General features: G+C 44.9%; 2 protein-coding genes across 2 annotated transcripts in view; both read right to left on the bottom strand.

Annotated features, from left to right (window-relative positions):
* coq5 (coenzyme Q5, methyltransferase) overlaps window positions 1-24,525 on the bottom strand; it is a 241,779-nt gene that overhangs the window by 111,382 nt on the left and 105,872 nt on the right. The gene's annotated exons all lie outside the window — the stretch shown is intronic.
* Window positions 7,892-24,525, bottom strand: part of LOC308309782 (sister chromatid cohesion protein PDS5 homolog B-like) — a gene marked incomplete at its 3' end in the record, with an annotated part of 44,338 nt that continues 27,704 nt past the window's right edge. Inside the window, exons 23-35 of the mRNA XM_080755699.1 lie at window positions 21,350-21,486; window positions 20,850-20,973; window positions 19,517-19,721; window positions 18,321-18,435; window positions 18,009-18,141; window positions 17,788-17,893; window positions 14,164-14,675; window positions 12,955-12,991; window positions 12,395-12,537; window positions 9,484-9,668; window positions 8,763-8,846; window positions 8,620-8,639; window positions 7,892-7,974 (exon numbers count right to left, since the gene is read on the bottom strand). Of these exons, the coding sequence (XP_080611825.1) occupies window positions 7,892-7,974; window positions 8,620-8,639; window positions 8,763-8,846; window positions 9,484-9,668; window positions 12,395-12,537; window positions 12,955-12,991; window positions 14,164-14,675; window positions 17,788-17,893; window positions 18,009-18,141; window positions 18,321-18,435; window positions 19,517-19,721; window positions 20,850-20,973; window positions 21,350-21,486 (1,884 nt within the window). The remainder of the gene's footprint in view (window positions 7,975-8,619; window positions 8,640-8,762; window positions 8,847-9,483; window positions 9,669-12,394; window positions 12,538-12,954; window positions 12,992-14,163; window positions 14,676-17,787; window positions 17,894-18,008; window positions 18,142-18,320; window positions 18,436-19,516; window positions 19,722-20,849; window positions 20,974-21,349; window positions 21,487-24,525) is intronic.

Genomic DNA, 24,525 nt, shown 5'->3' with positions numbered 1-24,525 from the left:
TTGTGAGGCTAACATTTAGGCTACTCTCAGAGAGGCTTCTGGTTTATATTTAATCATAAACAAAGTTTCTGGTGTGAAAACAAACAGATCTGCCACATTCTAGAAACAAGCACATGGTGACAGGCCTCAGGCAGGCATGAGCAATCAATCTATGATGCAGGTACAGATGGACAAACCAGGCAGTGCTAGTGGCTACAGATCCAAATAGGAAAAGATGATGAAGAAGAACAATAGTGTTTACTAGTAGTTTTGCTAATTTATATTTAGCATTGATGTGTATCTAGCAAAGTACATTGCAGGCTACTGATGGAAAAGGAGTTATATAAAACTGATTTTATTTATTTATTTTACTTTTAATCACATAATTATCACACACCCACATACCCTAAATTCCCACCATTGATGTCTGTCTGTCTGTCTGTCTGTCTGTCTGTCTGTCTGTCTGTCTAATGTATCAAGGCTCTAAGCCATCCATATTTATTGGAGTAAAACGTTAAGTATACCTGGCTAAATATTTCCAGTGGAGCTATATTAACTGATAAGAACTAAACTGTATCGTCACTGGGAATTGCATTTAGAGCCTTAACCCATTCTGACCTGAGATCAGATTCATACGAGGTTTCCACTGGACACACACTGGTCTGATTAACCCATTCTGACCTGAGATCAGATTCTAAAAATGTCACAGTCGTTCTTCGATTTTTCAAAAATAGCAGACCTACAAGCTCGTAGCGCGCCACTCGGTGGCGCGCTATGAGCTTGTAGATCTGCTATTTTTCAATAGCTAAAGCATAACATGATGCCAACACCAAAATGGGTTCCCGTTCAGAATGGGTTAAAGCAGGTAAAGAATCTGGTATAGGTTAGTTTAGGAGGAGTAATGAGTCCTAACTAAGCAGGTAAAGAATCAGGTTAATTAGTTTAGGAGTAGTAATGAGTTCCGAACGCTGCAGCTTTAACCCGTTGAGTCCCAGTTTACACTTTGTCGTAAACAACACAACTCGCAGTGCATCGATTCTAGGCGTGGTGTGTTGTGAGTGATGAGGAGTAGTTGTAGATCTGCTATTTTCAAACATTTCTGCCTTATTATGTCAAAGATTGGGATGGCAGGTTGAAGGGGGTTAATCCATTCTGGACGGTGAACCCCTTTTGGTGTTTTATTCTTTTAATATATATATTTTTTCCCCACGATTTTGTAACCCATTTTTCACCCCTGTGTCAATTATCTAATGTGATCCTGGGCTCTACACGCCCTCCACCAACCTAGTCCCCATATATGGGGGACAAGGGGAGACCAACCTAGTCCCCATATATGGGGGACAAGGGGAGACCAACCTAGTCCCCATATATGGGGGACAAGGGGAGACCAACCTAGTCCCCGTATATGGGGGACAAGGGGAGACCAACCTAGTCCCCGTATATGGGGGACAAGGGGAGACCAACCTAGTCCCCATATATGGGGGACAAGGGGAGACCAACCTAGTCCCCATATATGGGGGACAAGGGGAGACCAACCTAGTCCCCATATATGGGGGACAAGGGGAGAGCAACGGACTTGAACTCATGCTTCCTTCATGCCTGAGTGTCCAAGTTGCTCCTTTTACACCTGACAGGGGTGTCAGGTGTAAAGGATGTGTGTTTTAAAGCATTATGTTATACTTTAGCTATTGAAAATATAGCAAATCTATACATGCTCATAGCGCGGCCATGCATGGAACAACATATTTTCAGATGGGGGTTAATAGCAGCCTATGTCCTCGACATGAAAACATATTTTCAAATTGGGGTCGGCGGCCAAATACACTATAATTCTGGGGGTCCTTGACATGAAATATTGAACACTGACCACCACTGACACAGAAACATGAGGTCTTTCAGAAAACTGTCAGGGTTTTAGAAGACTAACTATAACAGGGTTAAAACAGAAATAGCTTTTTAGTAGCGACAGGCTCTCAGGGCTGACCTCTCTCCTCTCTCTGAGGACTGCATGGCAGACAAGATGTATTATTTCTATTTGATTCCATTGCAGCGTTCGTTCCCTACTACGTCTATACGAGCTGGATCAGACCGGTCTCAGCGGGCCGGGCCGAGGCTATCCATGAACTCTCTGCCCTCTGCAGTACACCGTATAGGACGGACCCTGATTACACCAGAGGGAAACACAGTCCTCCTCCTCCTCCTGGCAGCAGCAGAACCGCATTAGGGATGAAATGAAACAACCAAATAGGCAAAGGGTCGAGAAAAAGTACGGTTAAGAAAAAGATCAGACCCGTCTGAACTGAGTGGTGCTGCAGTACTGTACTCATGTTGTCGTTAGACCAGTCATTATTAGTCCTACAACTACAACCTATCTCAAACCCTCACCCTAAACCTATAACCTCCCACGGGGCAGCACACCTAAACCTAACCTTGACCCATGTATTGGGTCGATAGGATGGTTCTGTACACAGCTTGTGGGGACCTCATGTTTTTTTTTTTTTTGTACTGTCTTGGTGTTATGTGCTCTGTGTTGTTTTTGATGTGGGTGTTGAACTGTTGAACAGATTGTGAAGACAAATATCCTTCGGGACAATAAAGATTATTATTATTATTATTATGTCTAAACAATGACTAGTCCGCTGGTCAGAAGTGCGTACAGTAGTGTGTGTGTGGGTGGACATGGAGGCCAAAGGCAGTTAAGTCTACACATGTCGGTCACACAATATGCCAAGTACTGTACTTGGCACACTACACATGCGCATGCGTTTCCCATATCAGTGATTAAAAAAAAAAAAAGACGCATACGATATTGTAAAAAATAAAGAAATAAAGACAGACGGAGACAGTTTGAAGCAAAACACTTGAGACATCTTCATTTAGATGCATATATGAGATAACACTAGGAAATTGAGGGCGGCAGAAATTGGGAGCGGAGAGAGTTGGCCCATCTGGGCCGAGTCAATTACACCGTGTCGCTGCAGCGATGATCCTTTTGTTCCGCCGTTGTTTCATCTTTGTGAAAAGCATCCACTTAACCCATTCTGACCGGGCACCCATTTTGGTGTTAGCATCATGTTATGCTTTACCTATTGAAAAACAGCAGATCTACAAGCTCGTATCGCGCCACCGAGTGGCGCGATACGAGCTTGTAGGTCTGCTATTTTTGAAAAATCGAAGAGCGACTGACATTTTTTAGAATCTGATCTCAGGTCAGAATGGGTTCATCAGACCAGTGTGTGTCCTAGTGGAAACCTCGTATGAATCTGATCTCAGGTCAGAATGGGTTAACATGCATAACCCGTTTAGGCCCGACGTCAAAATAAAATAAAACCTTCGCTCTGAAAGAATATATATTCAAAGATCTGTGCCGCATTTTCACAATCTTTAAAAAAAAATAGCAGACCTACAAGCTCGTAGAGCGCCACTCGGTGGCGCGCTATGAGCTTGTAGATCTGATATTTTAAAATAGCTAAAGTATATAACATAATGCTTAGTTTAAAACACCAAAAGGGGGTTCCCGCTTCCCACCCAGAATGGGATAATGTAGTCTGAGCTTCTACCACAACAAATGACTGAGTGACAGTAAGATAGGACCAAATAATTATTCATTGATTCTACAAAAAAACAAATGGCAGAATACCAGGAGAAACCACGGCTTAAATTCAATTCGTTTTTTTGCACTCCCCTTTTTTTATCTATCCCCACAAGTACTACATTTTGACATTTTCACACGTAATTAATCAGCCAGTCAGTCAGTCAGTCAGTCAGTCAGTCAGTCAGTCAGTCAGTCAGTCAGACAGACAGACAGCCAAAGATATGAATACATTAATATAGGCTGACCTGCTGGTCAGAAATATGAGGTCAACCAAAACTACCAGATTTTGAAAAGATGAGTTTCCCTTTCAATATCCTGGATGATTAAGTGACTGAGCAGTGGATGCACTGCATGGAAGACAGTGATGTAAACACGTAGGTTTTCAGTATACGTGACGGTCTGACAGAGGCCCCTGAGGCCCAAACGTTGTATTGTTTTACGCTCTGTTGTCACTAAATTATTTTGGGGATCTTTTAAAAACGGTGTGCGGATCTCCTCCTCTCTCCTTTCTTAAGTTATTTTTGGGATCCAATTTGTGGATGTGTGTTCCGTGCACCTCTTGACCGAGACGGGCAGGTACACGGCTGTATAAAACTGGGCCAGTAAAACGAGGTCAGGAATGCTAAGGGAAGAGGATGACAACGGCAGTCGTCAAATCATTTAATTAGGCCCTCCAAGACCTTTCCCCAAGACGAGGAATATTCTTCTTTTTTTTAGGTGGAGAGTTTCTCTCTCAGCCTATCGTGGAGGCCAGCCGGCTCCAGCTGGATTTACATAATTTAAATGCATTTTTGCACAGACCTTACCTGAATTTCTCCAGGCGATACTCTCTGCTGGAGGTTTGGATTTAACCCATTTCAGGCAGGAACCCCTTTTGGTGTTTAAAAAAATGATGTTTATACTTTAGCTATTGAAAAATAGCAAATCTACAAGTTCATATTTTAGAAGAAATTGTGATAATGTGCCACAAATCTTTGAATATATATTTCAGAGCGAACATTTAGCGAACTAAAATATTGGCTACTGGGGGGTCCCTGGAACTACATATTTTCAGATGAGGGGTCGGTGGCATATCATTTTGGGGGTCCTTGACATGAAAATGTTTGAGAACGAAAACATGAGGTTTTTCAGAAATGATTTAGAAGACATTTTTGTAGAACCGTCCTCAGGTCTAAATGGGCTAAAAGCAGGACTCCCTCAAACAAAAACCACCCTCAAACACACACCACCCCAGGCAGCTGGATCAACCCTCAAACACACACCACCCCAGGCAGCTGGATCATTAGGCTGAGGTAGAGAAGAGAGAGAAGAGCTTTCGGACCGAGACCCATCTGTCACGGCACCAGATGAGAAGAATCCGGGCCCGGGCCCGCCATGCCAACAGAAGCTAATTTGAGAACAAGCATAACGAGGTGAGGAACTGTGGTAGAGAGGTGCATGGAATGGGACTATATACAGTCCCAGGTGGTGCATGCATGCATAATGGGGTCTGGAATATCAGAAGGAGGGGGGGGCGAGGGGGCATGGCTTTTCACTGTACTCTGTCCAAAAATATATCCCCAAAACAGTGTTCTTTTCATTAATAATTCACCGCTGAGAGAGAGAGAGAGAGAGAGAGAAAGAGAGAGAGACACACTTTCTAATTAAATGTAATAAATATAATAATATAAGAACCACATATTTTAATAAATTTGAGTTGTTGATCCCAAAGTTTAAAGAGTTGCATGACAGTGACAAACAACTCATTCTGCTGGCAGAGGGACCTGCAGCACATCTGGCTGCACAGTATGTGACTGCATGTCACACAATGAGGGACACTTAGAAATTATTATCTTGACACAAACCATCTCGACACACCACGGACACATTTAATACTGTACATTTTGACTGGTATGACAGTATTTTCATATTGTATTGTGAAAATGAATGTTCCATTTGCTTGTTATATTTTTTATTTATTTTATTTTGTTTGGTTCTTTTGTTGAACTTTATGCTTTGGCAATACTGTAGCTATCACATTCATGCCAATAAAGCTAATTGAATTGAATTGAATTGAATTGAATTGAATTGAATTGAGAGAGATAGAGAGACACCAGAGATCAGTGGCTGGAAAAAAAAGAAGAAATAAGAAAAAAAGGCGAGGAGGAGGGAGGAGGCGAGGAGGAGGAGGGAGGAGGAGGAGGGAGGAGGCGAGGAGGAGGAGGGAGGAGGAGGCGAGGAGGAGGAGGAGGGAGGAGGAGGCGAGGAGGAGGAGGGAGGAGGCGAGGAGGAGACTGACATCATTGAAAAAGACAGATCCACATGAGATGGGAGAGGAACAGGGGGACGTTTCTATTAACACCAGATTGCAGCGGTAACCGTTATCTCCGGGTCGTGGCGGGGCACATTTATTCATGTGGGAGGACGAGGAGGACTGCAATCAGAGACCCAACAAACAGAACCGGCAGTCAGCAACTCTCACACACACACGCACACATGCACACACACACGTGTGCACGCAAGGTGCACGCACGCACGCACACACCTCACTCGCAGGCCAAAAAACACCAGCCTCATTTCCATTCGTACATTTAGATACGTCCCCCAGAGACATCCATCTATCTGCATACCAGAATGAGAAAAAGGAGCTACCAAAATGTTCCCGCAATGAGAGAAAAGACAGATTTCCGTGTTATCCGTCCGTCTCCTCCTGAGAAAGACTGGAGGTGTTGCAGAGAGCGAGTGCACAAACACAAAGTGCACGCCTTAGTTTGTGAATTCTCCCAACGGTATACGTATAACCACCTGCCACAGTTAAGCTTCTGAGCTTACAAAAAATTAACCAGTGGTGGAAAAAGTATACAAATGTTATTATTAAGTATATATAAGTATAGTATAGTATAGTATTATATATCAATAATGCAATATAGAATTACTGTTACAAGTAAAAGTTCTGCATTCAAAGTACAAAAGTATTGGCATTAAAATGTATTTACACACTCGACTCGATCCGATCAAAACATGGATTAAATAATATAAAGACCTTTATCACGTACAGTATAGGCTACGTGATCGGCGGGCCGCCAGGCTAAAGCTTATCTACGTGATCTATACGGTTCTAGCGGGCTTTGTGTTAAGTAAATGTACTTAGTTACTTTACACTAGAGATGTCCCAATACTGTATCGGTGTCGGATCGGCCCGTATTTGTCATATCGGGTCATATCGGTATCTGTGAAAATGCCAGTCTAACCAGCGATCCGACACAGGGGTGTAAGGGGTTGACACTATGGCAGGTAAATACAATGCTGGGACATGTGGAGTTTGCTTTGGAGTTGCCCCAAACTGCAAAGTGCACATTTGAGTGAGGAGTCTGCTATGAACACAACACCAGATATATAGCTAGATATCTATAAACACAACATGAGATCACAACACTGGTATCGGTATTGGGTATCGGCTAACACAGAAATTGAGGTATCGGGACATCCCTACTTTACACCACTGACTAATAGGCCTTCCCCCCCACCACCACTACGGGGGAATAAGGAACCTTAAGCAAAGCAGCAAAACAGCATTCTTATCGGCTTCCATTCTCGCCGCCCTGCAGCAAAACATGAAGCACTTCACCGTCTTCCACCAACCCCCCCTCCCCCTCCCCTCGCTCTGTGCCGAGCACGTGAGCACGCGGTGACATCTACTCCCATCCCCTGGAGGACAGATGGATGTCAAAGGGTTGTGATTTCTGTCTCCTCCGCTCCTCCTCCTGGGGCTGAGCAGGTGAGGAGTGGAAGGAAGGACGGTGGCATCTGATCGGAGAGAGTTCGGGGGTTTGGAGCAGATCCTTGACATCTCCGTCTCTCTCTGCCCCCCCGAGGTCCCCTGGGACGGCCGACACCTGGAGGACTCTCTCTCTCTCCCTCTCTGCGTCACATGGTTGAGCGAGGTCATGTAGCATTTAGACCCGAGGATGATTCTATAAAATGTCTTTTAAATCCTGAAAGTTTTCTTGAAAGACCCTATGTTTCTATGTCAGTGGTGCTCAAACATTTTCATGTCAAGGACCCCAAAAATCATATGTACTTGGCCATCGACCCCCATCTGAAAATATGTTGTTCCAGGGACCCTAATTCCAGGGAACATAATGCAGGACTTCAATTGAAATATAGCAAAAAAAGAGCTGATCTACAAGCTCAGAATGTGTCGCACTGCGGTGCGTATTGCAGTCATATTGTGTGTGTGTGTGTATTGGGTGTCTATTTTTGCTATGACGGTATAATATGCAACGTGGTCCTCCGGAGAGAAAAATGTGGAAATATAGAGGCGCGCTGCTCCCATCGTCAAAGTTTGCCCACCCTGTCGTAGCTGTCGACGGGCCCGGTGACCTCGGTCACCACTCGCTCTGTCAGAGAACTGTCAGTCTCTGGGAAACGGATAAGGACTCATAACTCCCAAGGGAGTCACACAGACACGCACACACGGCAGCGCAACGCACACACACGTGCACACACGCACACACACACACCTGTAAGTGCACGGGGTATACACACACACACACACGCATGGCACAAAGATTCTGTCACTCAAGCAGGCAGGGTGCACTGTATCCTCCGACAGCTAGGTGGAGGGGATGCTTCTGTAACACTCGACTAATTCTTACTGGCTTTTACCCCTTTTGGGGCAGGAACCCTTTTGTGGTGTTCGACTAGCATTATGTTATATCGCAGATCTACAAGCTCGTAGCGCGCCACTCGCTTGTAGATCTGCGATTTTAGAAAAATCGTGAAAATGTGCCTCAAATCTTTGAATATATAACAGAGTTTCTGATTTTAACTCAGATCTTTGCTTCTGGAGGAACATATTTTCTGATGGGGGGTCGGCAGGCATATTACATATAATTTTTGGGGTTCTTGACATGAAATATTGAGAACCACCGATACAGAAACATGAGGTTTTTCAGGGAAAAAAAATACATTTTTAAAATTTCGACGTCAGGCCTAAATGGATTAATATCATTCGCAAAACCATGGCCCGCCAACAAAGTCTGCACGGGTCCAATCGTACCTACTGGTGTGGAGGTCTTTCAAGCTGTCAGACAGTGTGCAAGAGCATGACTGATGTATCCAAAGGTTGCATTTTAGGCTGAGGTTTTTATGGTTCCAAATCCAGAGCAAAGCCTTATGACAAGACAAGAATCAGATGGAGTCTTACGTGGGTTTCTTGGCGGGAGGCGTTTGTGCTGATTTGGGCGGACGTCCTCTCCTCTTCTGGGGCGTCGACTCTGCCGACTCTGAGCTGATTTACAAAAAACGGGGTAAATGACAACAAGGTCTGTTAGTTACAGGTCTGTAACACTGAGTGTACAAATGCATTAAAGGTAGGCTAAGGGCCGATTCATACTCCTATTTTAGAGCCGAATAAAAGTCGGCCAATGTGATGTCATTTGAGGTTCGGGGGGGGGGGGGGGGGGGGGTACCGTCCTAAACTCGGCTCTTCGGTGCTACTGAAAGTTTCTGACGAGCCGAAATCATTTCGGCACTACAGCGCCGAAACAGCGGTAAAATAGGAGTATGAATCGGCCCTAAGTGTTACCCCATTTAGATTCTAAAAACACCTTCTAAATCCTGACCTACGTTTTCCAAAGTTTTATTTATTGAAAAATTACAAAACAATTATGTTGCTAATATATGTATATAGCAACAACAACCAAAAAATGGGTTCCCGTTTTGAAAATGGTAAAAACCCCAAAATGGGTTCCCGACGTCCTTTTCTGATAGTAATCATTGACAGGAGTCTCTCCGTCTCTTTATTAATCAGAAAAAGATCATGTCAGAATACAGATTAAACAAGGGAAACTCTAGTCTAGAGCTTTAACCCTACATTTCAATGAACAACTGAATGAGTGTGTGAGTGAGTAGATGGAAAAAGTTACCTTGGCGGTTGTCTCCGTGGAGTCCGGGCCGGACGACCCTCTGCCGCTTCCTCCTCTCCTCCCTCCTCCTCCTCCTCCTCGGGGGGCGGAGCCGCCTTCTTGCGCCCCCGCTTCCCTTTGGGCGTGGCAGGCGTGGTGTCCTGGCTGGACGTGGCGTTCTTCGGGGGCCGCCCCCGCCTCCCCCGCTGTTAACACAATAACACAATGTAAAAGCATTGGTCAAAAACAGGGGTAACCAACCAGGAGTTCGCGAGCTACAGGTAGCTCGCGGGAACCTTTCAAGTCGATCCCGAAGTGTCAGACCCATTGGAATGCAAATGCTTGCCTTTCAGGCTGCCTTTATATCCTACTCGTCTCTTTGAAAACGCTTCTTTTGATTGTGGGTGGGGGGGCGGACGGATGACAAGGGACCTAACGGCGGTGAAAAGTTGACTTCACTGACTGACTATAAACGGCTTCGAGTCAGTGTTACTTCCATGTTGCGTAGCACTGTCCAATCTTTGGTATCTTTGGCAGCAGCAGCTGTAGGCTATTTTGTCACGATCGCGTTAATGAAACCAAACGCTACACGCGGTGCAGGATTATTATTTCATGTGAATCATGTCAAAATGAAAAGATGATGATGTGGTTGGCACACAGCGCAGCAGCAGCGCAGCACAGCGGCCCGAGAACACAATAAGAAATATAACATTATTATTCTCCTCCTCCTCCTCCTCCAACAACTCGATAACGTTCTCATTTTAGTTTGTTACTCATTTTCTGAGCCATGCAAATAAACAACAACCAGCACTGACGAGACGGAGAGGTTCATGTGCCCTGCGCGTAAAGCTTAGCCAGAAACAGGACAGTCATTGCGTCAGCATGGATGTAGCCTCGGAAACCCAGACGTTATATTTCCAGCACAGAGGTGAGGGGGGGTATCGTTTGGGGGTAACGTTTGCGGCTTCTATCTGTTACTTCTCTGACACAGCGCAGTTCAAACAGACTTCAGCCAGTCAATAGTCACCGCACGCTGAGAGCCACATACACAGCTGCATTTGGTTTTTAATTAAGGGCACGTTCTGAATATACCAGTCTGCAATGCAAACTAATAGGCGAGTGCACTCCAGGGCATATGCAAAGGGAAAGAATTACTTCTGTCCGTGACAATAATCAATGCTACAGTTTGAATTCTGTACACACGCACACATAGAGCAAAAAATATGATAAATATGAAATATGAAAACTTGTTGAAGTACAACATGTGAGTCAAGTAGCTGCTTTTGTATCAAACCCTTTCCTCTTTACTGAGCCTACTGTCATTGAACTGCTGTCCGATAAAATGCAGGATGTGTTTGCATTAACTTCAGATATTTAAATGGAGATTATTGGATTAGTAAGTGACTGTCACCTGCAGGTCAGAGCTAAAGAGAAGGAATTTTGGTCTCTTGTGAGCAGAGAAGTATCCCCTGATTGTGTCGTGTGCTGACTCACATCTTAATGACACCCTCAGACTGGCAATCACTAAATATGAACCAGATTTAAAAACGCTTGCAGATAAAGTGCAGTCTCATTAAAGGTGGGCTGACCCTGAGAGTATGTCACCATGCATATCTGTGCAAATATATATGGTCATGTTATGCCTATGTCATTTGAACATCTGTCAATGTGAATACCGGTATTCATTGCCTGTCCTGGACGGGGTATCAGGACGTAAAAACAAATCCAGAGTAATTCATTAAACAAAACCCTCTCTCTCGCTCTATCAATTCAATTCAATTCAAAGGGCTTTTTCACACTCGCACTCACACACACACACACACACACACACACACACACATTTGAAATGTTTATTTATGTCCACATAATGAGAAGTACAGGAATACCTTGTTACTGTACAAAGGACATAAACACTGCCAGTGCAGTTTGACAGTGGGAGAGCAGCCAGTTACAACGTGCATGGACGGCAAAGCATCGTTACATACAGTACAGCTGACATGTCGGACACAGGGCAGCAGACATAAATCATGGATAAAGGAAACAAATTGAGCGGCTTCCTATAATGGCTGAAACTGAGCAATACCTCGCTAACTGCTTGGCTCTCCTTTTGGAAAGGCCGGCCATTTGTAAGCCCCTCACAACCAACTTATGCACATGCCCTAGGCTGCCAAAGATAAAAACTAAAAGTTTACATCTGTAGCCTAGCTGTGAGATGGTCTGCATTAGCTGCTGATACTTCAGCACTTTGGTTAGAAAGGCTTCTTCCAGGCTATAGTCAAAGGTACAGCCAACCTCGAGAATGAACACCTCTCTATGGTTTTCATTTACAACAATGACATCAGGGGTGTTAGCTGAAATGTTAGAGAACACAGAATCATCATTACACAGGTTAAACATCCTCGGCTTCACAGTAGAATGCTTATAAAGCATAATGGAGGACCTGAAAATGGAAGAGATGTCTTTCGATATCAAATCCACTATTCTGTCATGCCTACATGTAAAGGCCCCTGTAAACATGGCAACCATTTAAGATGTGGGACATGGTTTCAGCTATTTGTTCATGGCCATGATGGATACAGTGAGGAGCATGATTGCCTGGAAACCAGATGGAGAGATTAAGTTTAGAAGGTAGAACCTGTAATCTCGCTTTCAAAGTAAAAACAACAATGCACTCATCAATGGCAACATTTTTGAACACAGAGTGAGAGACAGAATGGTCCGCAGCAGGAAGACATGCAGTCTTTCCTTGTAATCTCAACTCAGTCCAATGTTGTCGCTGTCTTTGTTGTTGCGCCCATAGGAGGCGACATCTGGCATTAGTCAGTGGAAGTTGATGCTCCGTTCCACACACAGTCATAGTCGCTCTGACAGAGATACTGGGGTCAGATATAACATTCTCTGAGGCAGCTACCGCCTCAGAGTTAGACCCTACCCACTCCAGGGTAACGTCAGCCCAGCAGCACATGTCATTTAGGTCTGGCCAGTCCGACCACACACCAAAGCCAGGAGAGCGACTGTCCAGCTTTCCATTGGGTTTCCTCTTGAAGCCCAGGAAGCTAGAGTCCGAACCATTCGCTAGGGGGACCTTGCGTCTTTTTAGGTCCAAGAAAAGAGAAGAACGAGCAAGCCTTCTCACATACTGGTCATCACTGTTCAGCATATTCAACAGATGGGAGACACGCGAAGCAATATAAACCCATTCAAAATTGGGGACCCCCAGACCACCCTCACCTTTACTGTGGAATATAATGTCACGTGTTGTGTGTGTGTTTAGGCCAGTCCATTGTCTCACTAACTGTACAGTTTTGTCAGTCAACTCACGTAGTGACTTTCGTGGAACATGTACATTGGAGAATAGGTGTTGTACTTTGGCTAATGCAATTACTCTGACTGCCTCCAGCTTCATGATTAGTGGTAGGGGCGATGCATGGATTGAATCAAGTCTGCTGGAGTATTCAGAAATGATCTCCTCGACCTGATCTTTCCACTCACCTGCCACATTAAACTTGTGACCCAGGTATGTGTATGTCTGGTGACGCGGATAGACTGTTAGGGGTTTATTGCCAATTGTGAATGCAGGTATTGTATCTGTATTGGAGTGATACCAGCGGTTTCCCCCGCTCCGCCTCTCATAGAGAACTGCACATTTTGAGTCTTTGACCTCTAGTCCTGACCACTCCAAAAAGGAGTCGGTTCTGGAGAGCATGCTGTTTATTTCAGCCGCATTATAGGATGCAACCTGAACATCGTCAGCATACCCCTGTACAGGGTTAGGGGAAATGGTGTTGGCGGGGGCACACATACAGAGCCACTTCAACCACTGGTTTAGTGCTAGCACAAAATTAACAGCACTCCACGGGCAGCCAGTCTTAACACCTACTCTGAGAGGGATGGGGTCTGTGAGCTGTTTACCACAGATGACCTGTATAAATGAACCACAGTACACATTTTTGACAATATCAACATAAACCTTGGGTAGATGGATTTCCTCAAGAGCAGCTATCATCACGTTATGTGCTAGGGTTCCAAATGCATCACGGAAGTCCAGAAATACTGCAAAGAATTCACTAGACCCATGCTTAAAATCATCAATACCTGTTCATTCATGCCTTGCCGATCGATGTAAGCCTTTTGCTTGGGAGATAGTATGTTCCCATCCACAAGCCACGGGAGAATTCGGCCAAGAATGCACTTCATAAACACCTTGTAGATGGTGGGTAAGAGGGAAATGTCTCTCCAGGTTGATGGATCGTCCGGTATATTGCCTTTTTTGGGGATCCTATAGATGAGAGCACCCTTCCATGATTCAGGGACACTCCTGTTCACCAAGCAGATATTAAAGATAGACGTTAAAATATCTGGCTGCGTAGCCCTGAGATGCTCGTATGAGACACCGTCCATGCCGCACGCACTGTTATTGGGTAGCGTGCGTAATACAGTCTCCACCTCAGCCTGCGTAAAACGCGTAACGTCGGGGGGATTTACCGGCTCCGAGGATGGTATGTCCGAGCGCCAGGGCGGTGGTGGAAGTGGGTCAGTAATTGACGTTTGCCCACGACATTTATTCTGATAATGTAATTGCACATGCTCACAATTATCAGGACAGGGAGGGGGCTCGGGGAATTCGCTGTTGTTCAGAATGATTTTGATTGCGCCAGATTGTTTGTGCTGCCATAGATATGACAGCTTGTCTCTGCTCACCTTCCTCCGCTGCTGTTGCCTCGTAGACGTCAGCGAGGGCTGCACTGTGTCCCGGAGAAAACGTAACTGCTCCTCGATCCAGCCAGTAGCCAGAGCCGGTGTCACGGCCTCCGGGAGCGGCTGCTTCGTTGGTAGCTTTTTTAGCACCCGCGCTACGTACTTCAGAAGGGGGAGGCCAAAGGGCTTTCCGCCGCCGCGGCTCTCAGTTGTGAATACTCCGTTGTTGAAAAATATTCCGATCAGGAGTTTTATCAGACGGATCCAGCTCCCAGGGTCTGCTGATGAAGCGTAGTGTTGTTTCACTTGCTGCTCGCTCACCAAACTGCTCCTGAAGGCCCTCTCTGATACCTGAAAGGCCAGCCACCGCTGCTCAGACAGGGGGTTCACCAGCTCACAGAACTCCGTAGATTCTAGCTCCACACCCAGCGGGGGACTCGGCGTTGGGTCGTGGGGTAGCCACTTTTGCCGGTACACTCTTCCACTCTGGAGTGCTTGTTTGTACGCAACTCTGACTGCAGAAACCAGACACATTGTCCAGACTGCTCTCCACAAAGTCATCTTGCACATAACTACATTAACGACGGCAGTTACGACGGGTGTGGTTGTTAATATTTCATAAAAACAACATTGGTGCTGTGCGGTGCTTCACCTCCGTGCTGCCACCTCGACACACACACACACACACACACACCAGGGTGTTGGCCAAGTGATCACTGACACCTATTCATAATGTAAAGTCCTATGTGCCAATAGATTAAGTCATTGCGTCTTGTGGAGCAAGCCAAGCCTCATTAGAGTTGACAAGTTCCATTCAGGCCACACAGTGTTCCTCGCCTTGACATTTTCTATTTCATGTCTCAGTGCTCATATGTCCAGCCATTGCGTTTGCTACCTGCTAAACCCCCCCGGACAGCTATAGGCCAGTCAATAAGGTTTGAACCAAAATAAATTGCAATAGTAATCGCTCAAGGTTTTTTTTTTCTTAGGGTCATCAAAAGAACATAAAAATGTTTCAATTAAATAATTAGTGGATCATGGTAAATTCAGGGGTTGAAAGTTGGGGTACCATTTATCCTCCTATATAAAAGGTAACATGTTCAAATAGTCATTGTGCTTAGCATGCGACATGTCAAACTAGGGTTTTTATGATTCTAAACCCATTCCAAGGATTAGTTTTGCACGAAAAAACACTCCCTTGGGCTAAATTAGGCCATACCCACTTGCCCAAATGTGATGACAATGGATGCAGAATCATGAAATCCCACATTCCTGCATGTCATGCTGTGTGAACCAGTGATCCAGTATGCATGTGGTTGTGTCAGCTATTTAGGTCAATATGTTTCTCAGCCAGTCAGGTGACAGTCATGAACCGGTGTCCTACAGTATGTGCCCCTCTGGTGGCCGTATCATGATCTACAGCAGTGGTGGGCAACTTAGTGGAGAGGGCCACTATATTTCCACTCACTCCAGAGGGCCATATTGCATATTACTGTCGTAGCAAAAATAGAATGTAGAATTTAAATGAAAAGGGTTGAAAACCACATATTTATGGTCATTACATTGGAGTTGAAATAGAGGAAAACAGGCATAGGGAAGAGAACAATGCTCAACTAATGTCACATCATTTATTTACAAACAAACAAAAAGATTTATCAGAAAATCACGACTACAACGTGGAAACCAAATATTTTAGATGTAGAAAAAACAACATAATGGAGGAAACATATTCCACATAACGGGGTTCACCTATATTAGGCATATCACATAAGCATATTCTTAGGGTTTAATATGACTAAGACAGAGCTTTATTGTCACTGGTCTAACCACCACAATCCACCGTCCACCGGTTTGCTTTCGTGTGCAACTTCCTCTTTTGAAACACTTCCCTCGTGTGTCTCTCTGGGCGCCGATCTAGAACTTAAACTCCTTCTATTTCTTGGCACCTCCTCTCGGGTCCTGAGCCTTCCTCTTCCTTTGCTGTGTTGTGTGGAGGAGGAGGAGGAGGAGTGGCAAAGGAGGACGGTGAAGATGAGGAGGAAAGAAAAGAGAGAAGGATATGAGAGAGAGAGTGACTGAGCAAATTACGCTATTTACAATAGAGTCCAACTTCATTTATAGAGCACATTTAACCACTTGAACCCTGCTATACCGATCAGTGAAAGAAAGATAGTGGACCAACATTTTTCGTCATAGTTTTAGCAGCCGAAATTCCCTTCCGTTAGGTTAAGACGGCGAACAGGGACCAGTCCCAACAGAACGCACGAAAAAAGCAGAGAAGAAGAACCGCGATCCAGCCACAGCAGGGCAGCTCCTGTTATTGTGTTTTAACGGTGCAGCCAGAGGGCATATCTCCCCGCTGGACTGATAAGAGGCTGTGTTAGTGTGTTGCCACCCAGTCTGACCTTCCGGCTCTAGCGCTGCTGCTGCTGTTGTTCTTACCGTTATTGCACGACCATATTTTACAGTCTCACAGTCAAAAACTACAAAGCCTATATCCATTGAAAACTCAGTTAGCCTACTAGTTACTTTTTAGATTGTATTATTACAAAACATACACTAAACAACTTCAGTCCTACATTTCTTTACTTTAACTCAAGTAAAACAGTGTGTCCACTCAACTGTCATTGACAGGTAACCTAGTGGGGGAGTGATTATGCAAGACATTAGGGGTGTGGACAAGCATCTATTGTCACACCCATTCCAGAGGTGCTAAAATCTGATGAATCTTTGCAGGGCAAATTCTGTACTTTGCATCTGTATCTGTTATCTGTTTCAACAAGTTTTAGATGGTCATATCTCCTTCAATTATTATTCCAATTTCATTGAATGATAGATCATATGAAAGCTTACATTCTGTACTTTAATAATCTGTAATCTGTAAGTAATCGAGTTGAGGCCCTTTTTGCTGGCCCCTGTCACATATGTCGGATGATGATGTTTATAAAACCTCTCGTTTCTGTAAAGAAACTATTTATCGGTCGATTTAATAGCCAGATTGATATGGTCGCGAGTCACCGCAGTGGGGGCAGCCATGTTTGTTGTTTGACGCCGTCGAGTGACGGGGCTGATGGCCAATCAGCTGCATGCGATCAGATATTCGATCGAGACTGACGCCGCCGTAGGCAGCGTCACCAAATCTGAAACGCCAGGACATATTATTTTAATGGTAGCGATTCAGGGCTGGAGCCAGTCCCTGTTTCCCAATAATGTTAGAAGTAACAGGAGGGCAGGACAGGGTCTTTGGGTGGAGGGACCTACCCTTTCTGGTTTGGTGAAGTAACGGGAAGGCAGACGAGGGTCTTTGGGTGGAGGGACCTACCTTTTCTGGTTTGGTGAAGAAACGGGAAGGCAGACGAGGGTCTTTGGGTGGAGGGACCTACCTTTTCTGGTTTGGTGAAGAAACGGGAAGGCAGACGAGGGTCTTTGGGTGGAGGGACCTACCTTTTCTGGTTTGGTGAAGAAACGGGAAGGCAGACGAGGGTCTTTGGGTGGAGGGACCTACCTTTTCTGGTTTGGTGAAGAAACGGGAAGGCAGACGAGGGTCTTTGGGTGGAGGGACCTACCTTTTCTGGTTTGGTGAAGAAACGGGAAGGCAGACGAGGGTCTTTGGGTGGAGGGACCTACCTTTTCTGGTTTGGTGAAGAAGAGGGTCTTTGGGTGACTCAAGGCTGTAGGTGGTGCTCTTGGACTTGATTATGTTCAGCGCTACGTCACACACCGTGTACAGTTTCTGCCACAACACAAACACACACATAATATTTGTATATCAAGAAACGTTTTCAATATTAAAAATAAATAAAAACACACATTCAAATCTCAATGGGATAGCAGAAGAGTCAGTATACCTCGTTGATCTTGGGGTCGTTTGGCGCCTGGGCATCCTTGGCCTTTTTGATGTTTTCCACCATCTTCCTGATGAAAGCGTGGCTGTTGTTCTCATTCTCTGCCATGATGATCTCCAAGACAAACCGCAGAGACCTAGACACACACGCACAGTTCTGGAGTTGAAACTTTTATTCGGTTCCACATTTTAAAAGCGTCGGTGAGTGACCTTTTATGAATGGATTATTAGTTTATAAAAAAAGGGTATCTAGTATATACCCTACCGGAAATACAGTGAGAACCACTGCTCGACTAAATCACACAACAATACGTACTCTTTGATTTCCTTGAGCTGCTCGATGTCCTGTACTTTGACGTAGCTGGGGTCGTGGACCAAAATGTGTATGGCATAGGCAACCACATACTCCGGTAGGAGGGAGAAGAGCTTCTCTGTTGAACACACAGATAATATTAAGCATTTTGAAATATTTTTGAAAAATCGTGAAAATATTTATTTCAGAAAACTTATTGTGTTTTATTTTAGCTTGTTGTGATGCTATGACGTAATTTCATGATTTCCATTGATTTTAACTCATTTACCATTATCTGATGTATTGCTTGTATGATACTACTAGCCCTTTAATACCCGTTGTGAAATACTTGTGGCCGCGGGGGGTACGGCACCCTGGGTGCGTTTTCGCATTTTTTTATTCACCAATAAATTCATTATTAATTATTAATGTGTAAAATTGAAAAAATGGCTTCGTTAAGGCATTGACCATATTATTATGGTCAATGCCTGTGTGAAAAGCGGGAGTGATTGGTGCAGGCGGTGATGAGCTACGGAAGTGTTTCTGACACATTCAGACAGACAGACATTTGGTTAATTATTCTAGTAGGAGCTACGGAAGTGTTTCTGACACATTCAGACAGACAGATCATATATCATATATATATATATGATATATGATATGATGATGATAGAGGGTATGCACATGACATCATCGTACATGGAAACTATGCGGGAACGCCCACTGAGTGTTCAAAAAACTACTTTCTACTTTCCACCATAGAAACGTTATGAGCTACTTTCTGTCAAGAAATGCCCTGCATTAAATTATTTGTCAGAGTTTGGAAGTGCTTGTTTTCAATAACACAACATGTTGCTGCCTCCTGCATTATGTGACATTTAGAAACAGGTGGTACGCAGAACGGTTGAGTGATTTCATGCTCCCAAACTCCAACACTCCATGAGAGAGTTAAATGACAGTTACATAAAAGGAGGCGGGACTTCCGGTTGACCTATATAAAAGGGGCGGGACTTCCGGTTGACCTATATAAAAGGGGCGGGACAAACGTTTGACGAGACAATCTGACGTTTTAGCTGTCATTTAACTCTCTTCCATGCTGCTCAATGTTTTGCCACTCAGTCTAGATGAGGGGGGGGCGTGTCCTGATGGGATAATCATGCATGTGCATACTCTCTTAGTAATGGGAGGTTAATGCGTTGCACAGGACGCTGGCTCCTTACCGCTGTCGGCGGCGTGCTGTTTGAGGTACTCCCGCCGTATGTTGACGTTCTTCACCAGACACAGGCGTGCGTGATCCCGCCGCTCCTTCACGGGGTCCTTGGCACACAGGGCGAACACTGCCAGGTACTCCAGAGGGAGCCGCAGGCGACACAGGGCCCGGTGGAGCTTCTGCGAGTAGCACTGACGCACCTGGTAGCACTCGTCCTGAGCCACAGAGAGGAGACACGTTTAATGAAATCCTAATATTACCAGTCAGAAGAGGAAGAGATGAGGAAAGGAGGATTTTGTTATGCTCAGGGGAGCATTGGAAAAATCTACCCACTGTCTAACCTTTTACATGTATATAAATAAGCTACATTTGGTCCCAGAAATGTTTATATTTCTTCTTAAATTTGGTACAACTGTATAAATTATGCATGAATGCGTTTTCTGCTAATGCTTACGGTCTTGCTCTGAATTGCCTGCTATGTGTGTTGCTTACTGTGCTAACCACATTGCTCTACATTCTAATTGTGTATACTTTGCTTTTATTGGTATTAATTGCTTGCAAGCTTTTATGTTTTGTATGTTTTAATGGCCATTTTAGCATTTAGTTCCAGAGATCATGGCTGAGACTATAACCCTGTCACATTTACAATTATGTCAGGTGCACCGTCCCTGTGAAAATGATATGTATCCGAAATAAATACAATTCATAAAAATGGGGAAATTAGTGGATGGGAGGAGAGCAGGAAATCAAACTCTGTGCTGCGTGTGTGTGCGTTGCTAGGGGGTTGGGGTGAAAAGAGGAGCTGAGTGCTTAAGTGTCATCCTGCTGGTAGGCAAGGTAATGCAGTTTTATTTGTACAGGACATCAACAACAAGGCAATTCAATGTGCTTTACACAGAACATCAAGCAACGGAAATGCAATGGTAGTCTCCCCTCTGTTATGTTTTGTTGTCACAAATATCCCTTGTGGACAATAAAGTTTACCTTGAGTTTGTTCCAGATATGTGGTGGACCAAAATGCTTAATAATATGTTATGTGTTATGTTCCAATGCCAAAAACACAATTAAGTCGTTAATCGCAATTATTTGTGTGAGAATGAATGGCTTGTTTGTAATTTGTAATGGTGACAGCCCTACCCGTCAGCCACTGACTGACCCAACTACAGGTCTGCGTTGTGGGTAAGCCTACTTAAGCAAGGCCAAGCGAGCACACCCTGACAGGAAAGCAACGCGCTGCTGGCTGTGTAGCAAAAACCTAAAACAACAAGCGACAGAAGAGGAAAAGAAAGAAGAGAAGCTCTGTATGCGTGTGTGTGTGTGTGTGTGTGTGTGTGTGTGCTTACGTTGATGACCATACCACAGAGCTGGTATTGTTCCAGGGTGATGATCTCATGGTAACATGGTTCCTGGGCCAGTTTTAACAGAGCACACGCTGCTGCCAGCCTCAACCTAGACATGTCTGGTTTACTGAGAGAGAGGGGGAGAGAGAGCAAGTATGAACAGTGTGTGTGTGTGTATAATCATGATTATGTTTGAAACTATTTAAATCAGTGGTTCCATTTTTATTTCGAGGACCTCCATAACTCCCAAGAGTTAAAGACCAGGGTCCATTTGGTTCCATTGTGTACCCTCAAGAGTGACAGGCCTGGAAGGGTCCATTTCGTACCCCCCTCAAGCAGGCAGGAGAGTCCCCGGACCCCACTTTAAGAACCGCTGATTCAAACCACTCCAGCCCCACTTTATACGGTGGTGCTCAACATCTGCTTGTGTACGTACGTATGCATGTGTACGCCATGTATAGGCATGTACGTACGTACAGTACGTATGTATGTGAGAGCGTTACCCCATCCTGCCTTGCTTCGTCAGGTCTCCATCACTGTGAAGGATGTCCGTCAGCATCCTCAGGGTGGAGTTGTTCCAGTTGCTCTGGTTGTTCTTCACTCCCAGCAGCCATCTGACCATCAGCTTGATGCCCTGGATCTGAGCACACGGAGCAATATAACCTCCTATCTATCTCCAATGCTCCAACGTTTGTAAATTAACGCTCAAAAGGTTCAAAACACGGCGTGAAACAATGCATGCTCATCGATCTGCTACCGTTGAATTTGGAGCGGACATATTCTAACTGTTGGTGTTTTTTCCGTAAATTAAAGCCCTACTTGATCATACGACAGCATCACACAAAATCATCAAAAGCAGCAGATCCACAAGCTACTGCTACTTTGTGATGCTTTTGAATACTGAAAAGTAACACATTTGGACATATTAGGTTTCCACACGACATAAACGATATACATTGTCTTGTTTCCATTGGGGCAGGGTTGGAGACAGGCTATGTCCAAGCAACCAAATATATATGTGTATACTATATATATATTTTTTTAAATCTATCGAATGTGTGCTTTTTGACAAAATACCAAGTCAAAGATATTGTCAACTAGAAAAAGTGCCCTTCTGGGCACAGGTCTCCACCAGGAGGATAGAAGTGTGTGTGTGATGTTTGGCAGGATGGATTATGAGAAATCAAACAAACCAGTCTTGATCACATGTCTATGGAGATCATGTATACCAATTTGCGTGAAATTTGGATAAAATCTGATGGAGTAATATTATAAAATGTGTTTTACATATGTCGACCTCCTGGTGGCGCTATAAAGAGCAGATGTGAAGAATTCCAGGCAAAGGTTTTTCCTTGGCCTCTAGGGAGTGTGCATACTAGGTTTTACACAGATCATTGCAGTTATACTGTAGGTAAAAACACTAACAAGTTGGCAGTGGATATTAAGCCGTAGGACAAGATTGCTAAATGGAATATTATTCATTCTAGCCTCAGCTGTTTTCCCTTAGTGCAGACAGAGAGAGAGAGAGAGAGAGAGCATAGAAAGACCTTTGGCATGCTTTCCAACCATGCTTTCATGAGACCGGATGTGAGAGGACGCTGGCGCTTGTTGGACGCCGCTTCTCCATCTGAGTTTTTAGATTAGTTTTATATCTAGTTTTCTACGTTATTTAACGTTATTTAGCAACTCTTTTTTGCTCTGTTTTAATCGTTCTCTTCTCTGCTATTTTTAAAACATTTCAACTTGACTCATCCCCTTCTGGCTCCACCATCTCTGACCACCTGGCTCTTACTATGGACATTGATACCCCCACCCCCCTCATTAAGCAAAAACGCTCCATATCATTCCGGAACCTCAAATCAATTGATCCCTCCGCTCTCTCCTCCTTACTGTCTGAAACCATATCAGACTCCACCTCCAACACCCCCCCAACTGAACTTGTCAACAACTACAACAATGCACTCTCCTCCTGCCTCAATCAACTTGCCCCCACAAAAACCAAACCTGTTTCCTACACCCACTCTGCCCCCTGGTATAATGATCATCTCCACCAACTCAAAAAACAGGGCCGCCAACTGGAACGGCTTGTGAAGAAAACGGGTCTCACTGTTCACTCCCAGGCTTACATACTGCATCAGGAACAATACAAAAACGCCCTAAATAGTGCACGTACCTCCCACTACTCATCCGTTATTCAATCCGGCAGCAATAATCCAAAGTCACTATTCTCCACCATCAACAAACTCCTCAAGCCTATGGACACCATCACCACCTCATTCACTGCCACTAAATGTGAAACATTCCTGTCATATTTTCAGTCAAAGGTTGACGCCATACACACAGACCTGGCCGCCTCTCCCACCTCCACACCTGATTTTGAACCTGCCTCCCCTCTTTTCCCCAGCCACTCACTCACTTCCTTTACTGAAATAACTGCAGCCAACCTCTCCTCCATAACCTCCGGCATGAAAACCTCCACCTGCATTCTCGATCCTATCCCCTCCACCTTAGTTATTGCCCGTCTCCCTGTTCTCTCGCCACTCATCACCACCATAATAAACACCTCCCTGTCCACTGGTCACGTTCCCCCTGCTCTCAAACTTGCTGCCATCACCCCAATACTAAAAAAGCCTGGACTTGACCCCGACTCCCCCAGCAACTACCGGCCCATTTCTAACCTCCCCTTCCTCTCCAAAATCCTGGAACGCACTGTTGCATCTCAGCTCAAATCACACATGGACTCCAATAACCTTTACGAATCATTTCAATCCGGTTTCCGTTCACTTCACAGTACTGAAACTGCACTCACAAAAGTCACCAACGACATCCTCCTGTCTGCCGACTCTGGTCACCTCTCCATCCTCATCCTCCTCGACCTCAGCGCTGCCTTTGACACCATCAGCCACTCCATCCTCATCACCCGTCTCCAGTTTTCCCTCGGTTTAACCGGCACTGCCCTTTCCTGGTTGGCATCCTACCTCTCCGATCGACAACAATTCATCTCCATCAATAACTGCAACTCTTCCACTGCCCCAGTTACCCACGGTGTCCCCCAGGGCTCAGTACTTGGTCCCCTCCTCTTCATCATATACATCCTCCCTCTAGGTCAGATCCTCCGTCACCATGGACTTCAGTTCCACTCCTACGCCGACGACACACAGCTGTACCTTTCCACCAAAGCCATCACCCCAACCACTCTCACTGCCTGCCTCACAGATATTAAAACGTGGATGCAAAAGAACTTTCTCAAACTAAACTGCAATAAATCGGAAATCATCATCATCGGTCCCAACTCCCTCACCAATTCCACCCAAGGTTTTTCACTCAACATTGATGGATCCACTGTTACACCCTCCACCCGCATCCGCAACCTTGGTATCATTTTTGACCCCACCCTTTCATTCCTCCCCCATGTTAACCAAGTCACCAAAACCGCCTTCTTTCACCTCAAGAACATTGCCCGTCTCCGACCCTCTGTCATTTTCCGCAGCCGAAACACTCATCCATGCTTTCATCTCATCCCGCCTTGATTATTGCAACAGTATCCTCTACGGCACCACCTCCAAAGTCCTCAATAAACTGCAATATGTCCAGAATTCAGCTGCCCGCCTGCTCACCAGTACCCGTTCCAGAGACCATATTACACCTGTCCTCCGTGACCTTCACTGGCTACCGGTTA

The sequence above is a fragment of the Protomyctophum bolini genome (assembly GCF_963924005.1).
Source record: "Protomyctophum bolini genome assembly, chromosome: 22".
NCBI lineage: Eukaryota > Metazoa > Chordata > Actinopteri > Myctophiformes > Myctophidae > Protomyctophum > Protomyctophum bolini.
Note: the sequence above shows the minus strand (reverse complement) of the source record. Positions and strands in the feature narration are given on the sequence as shown.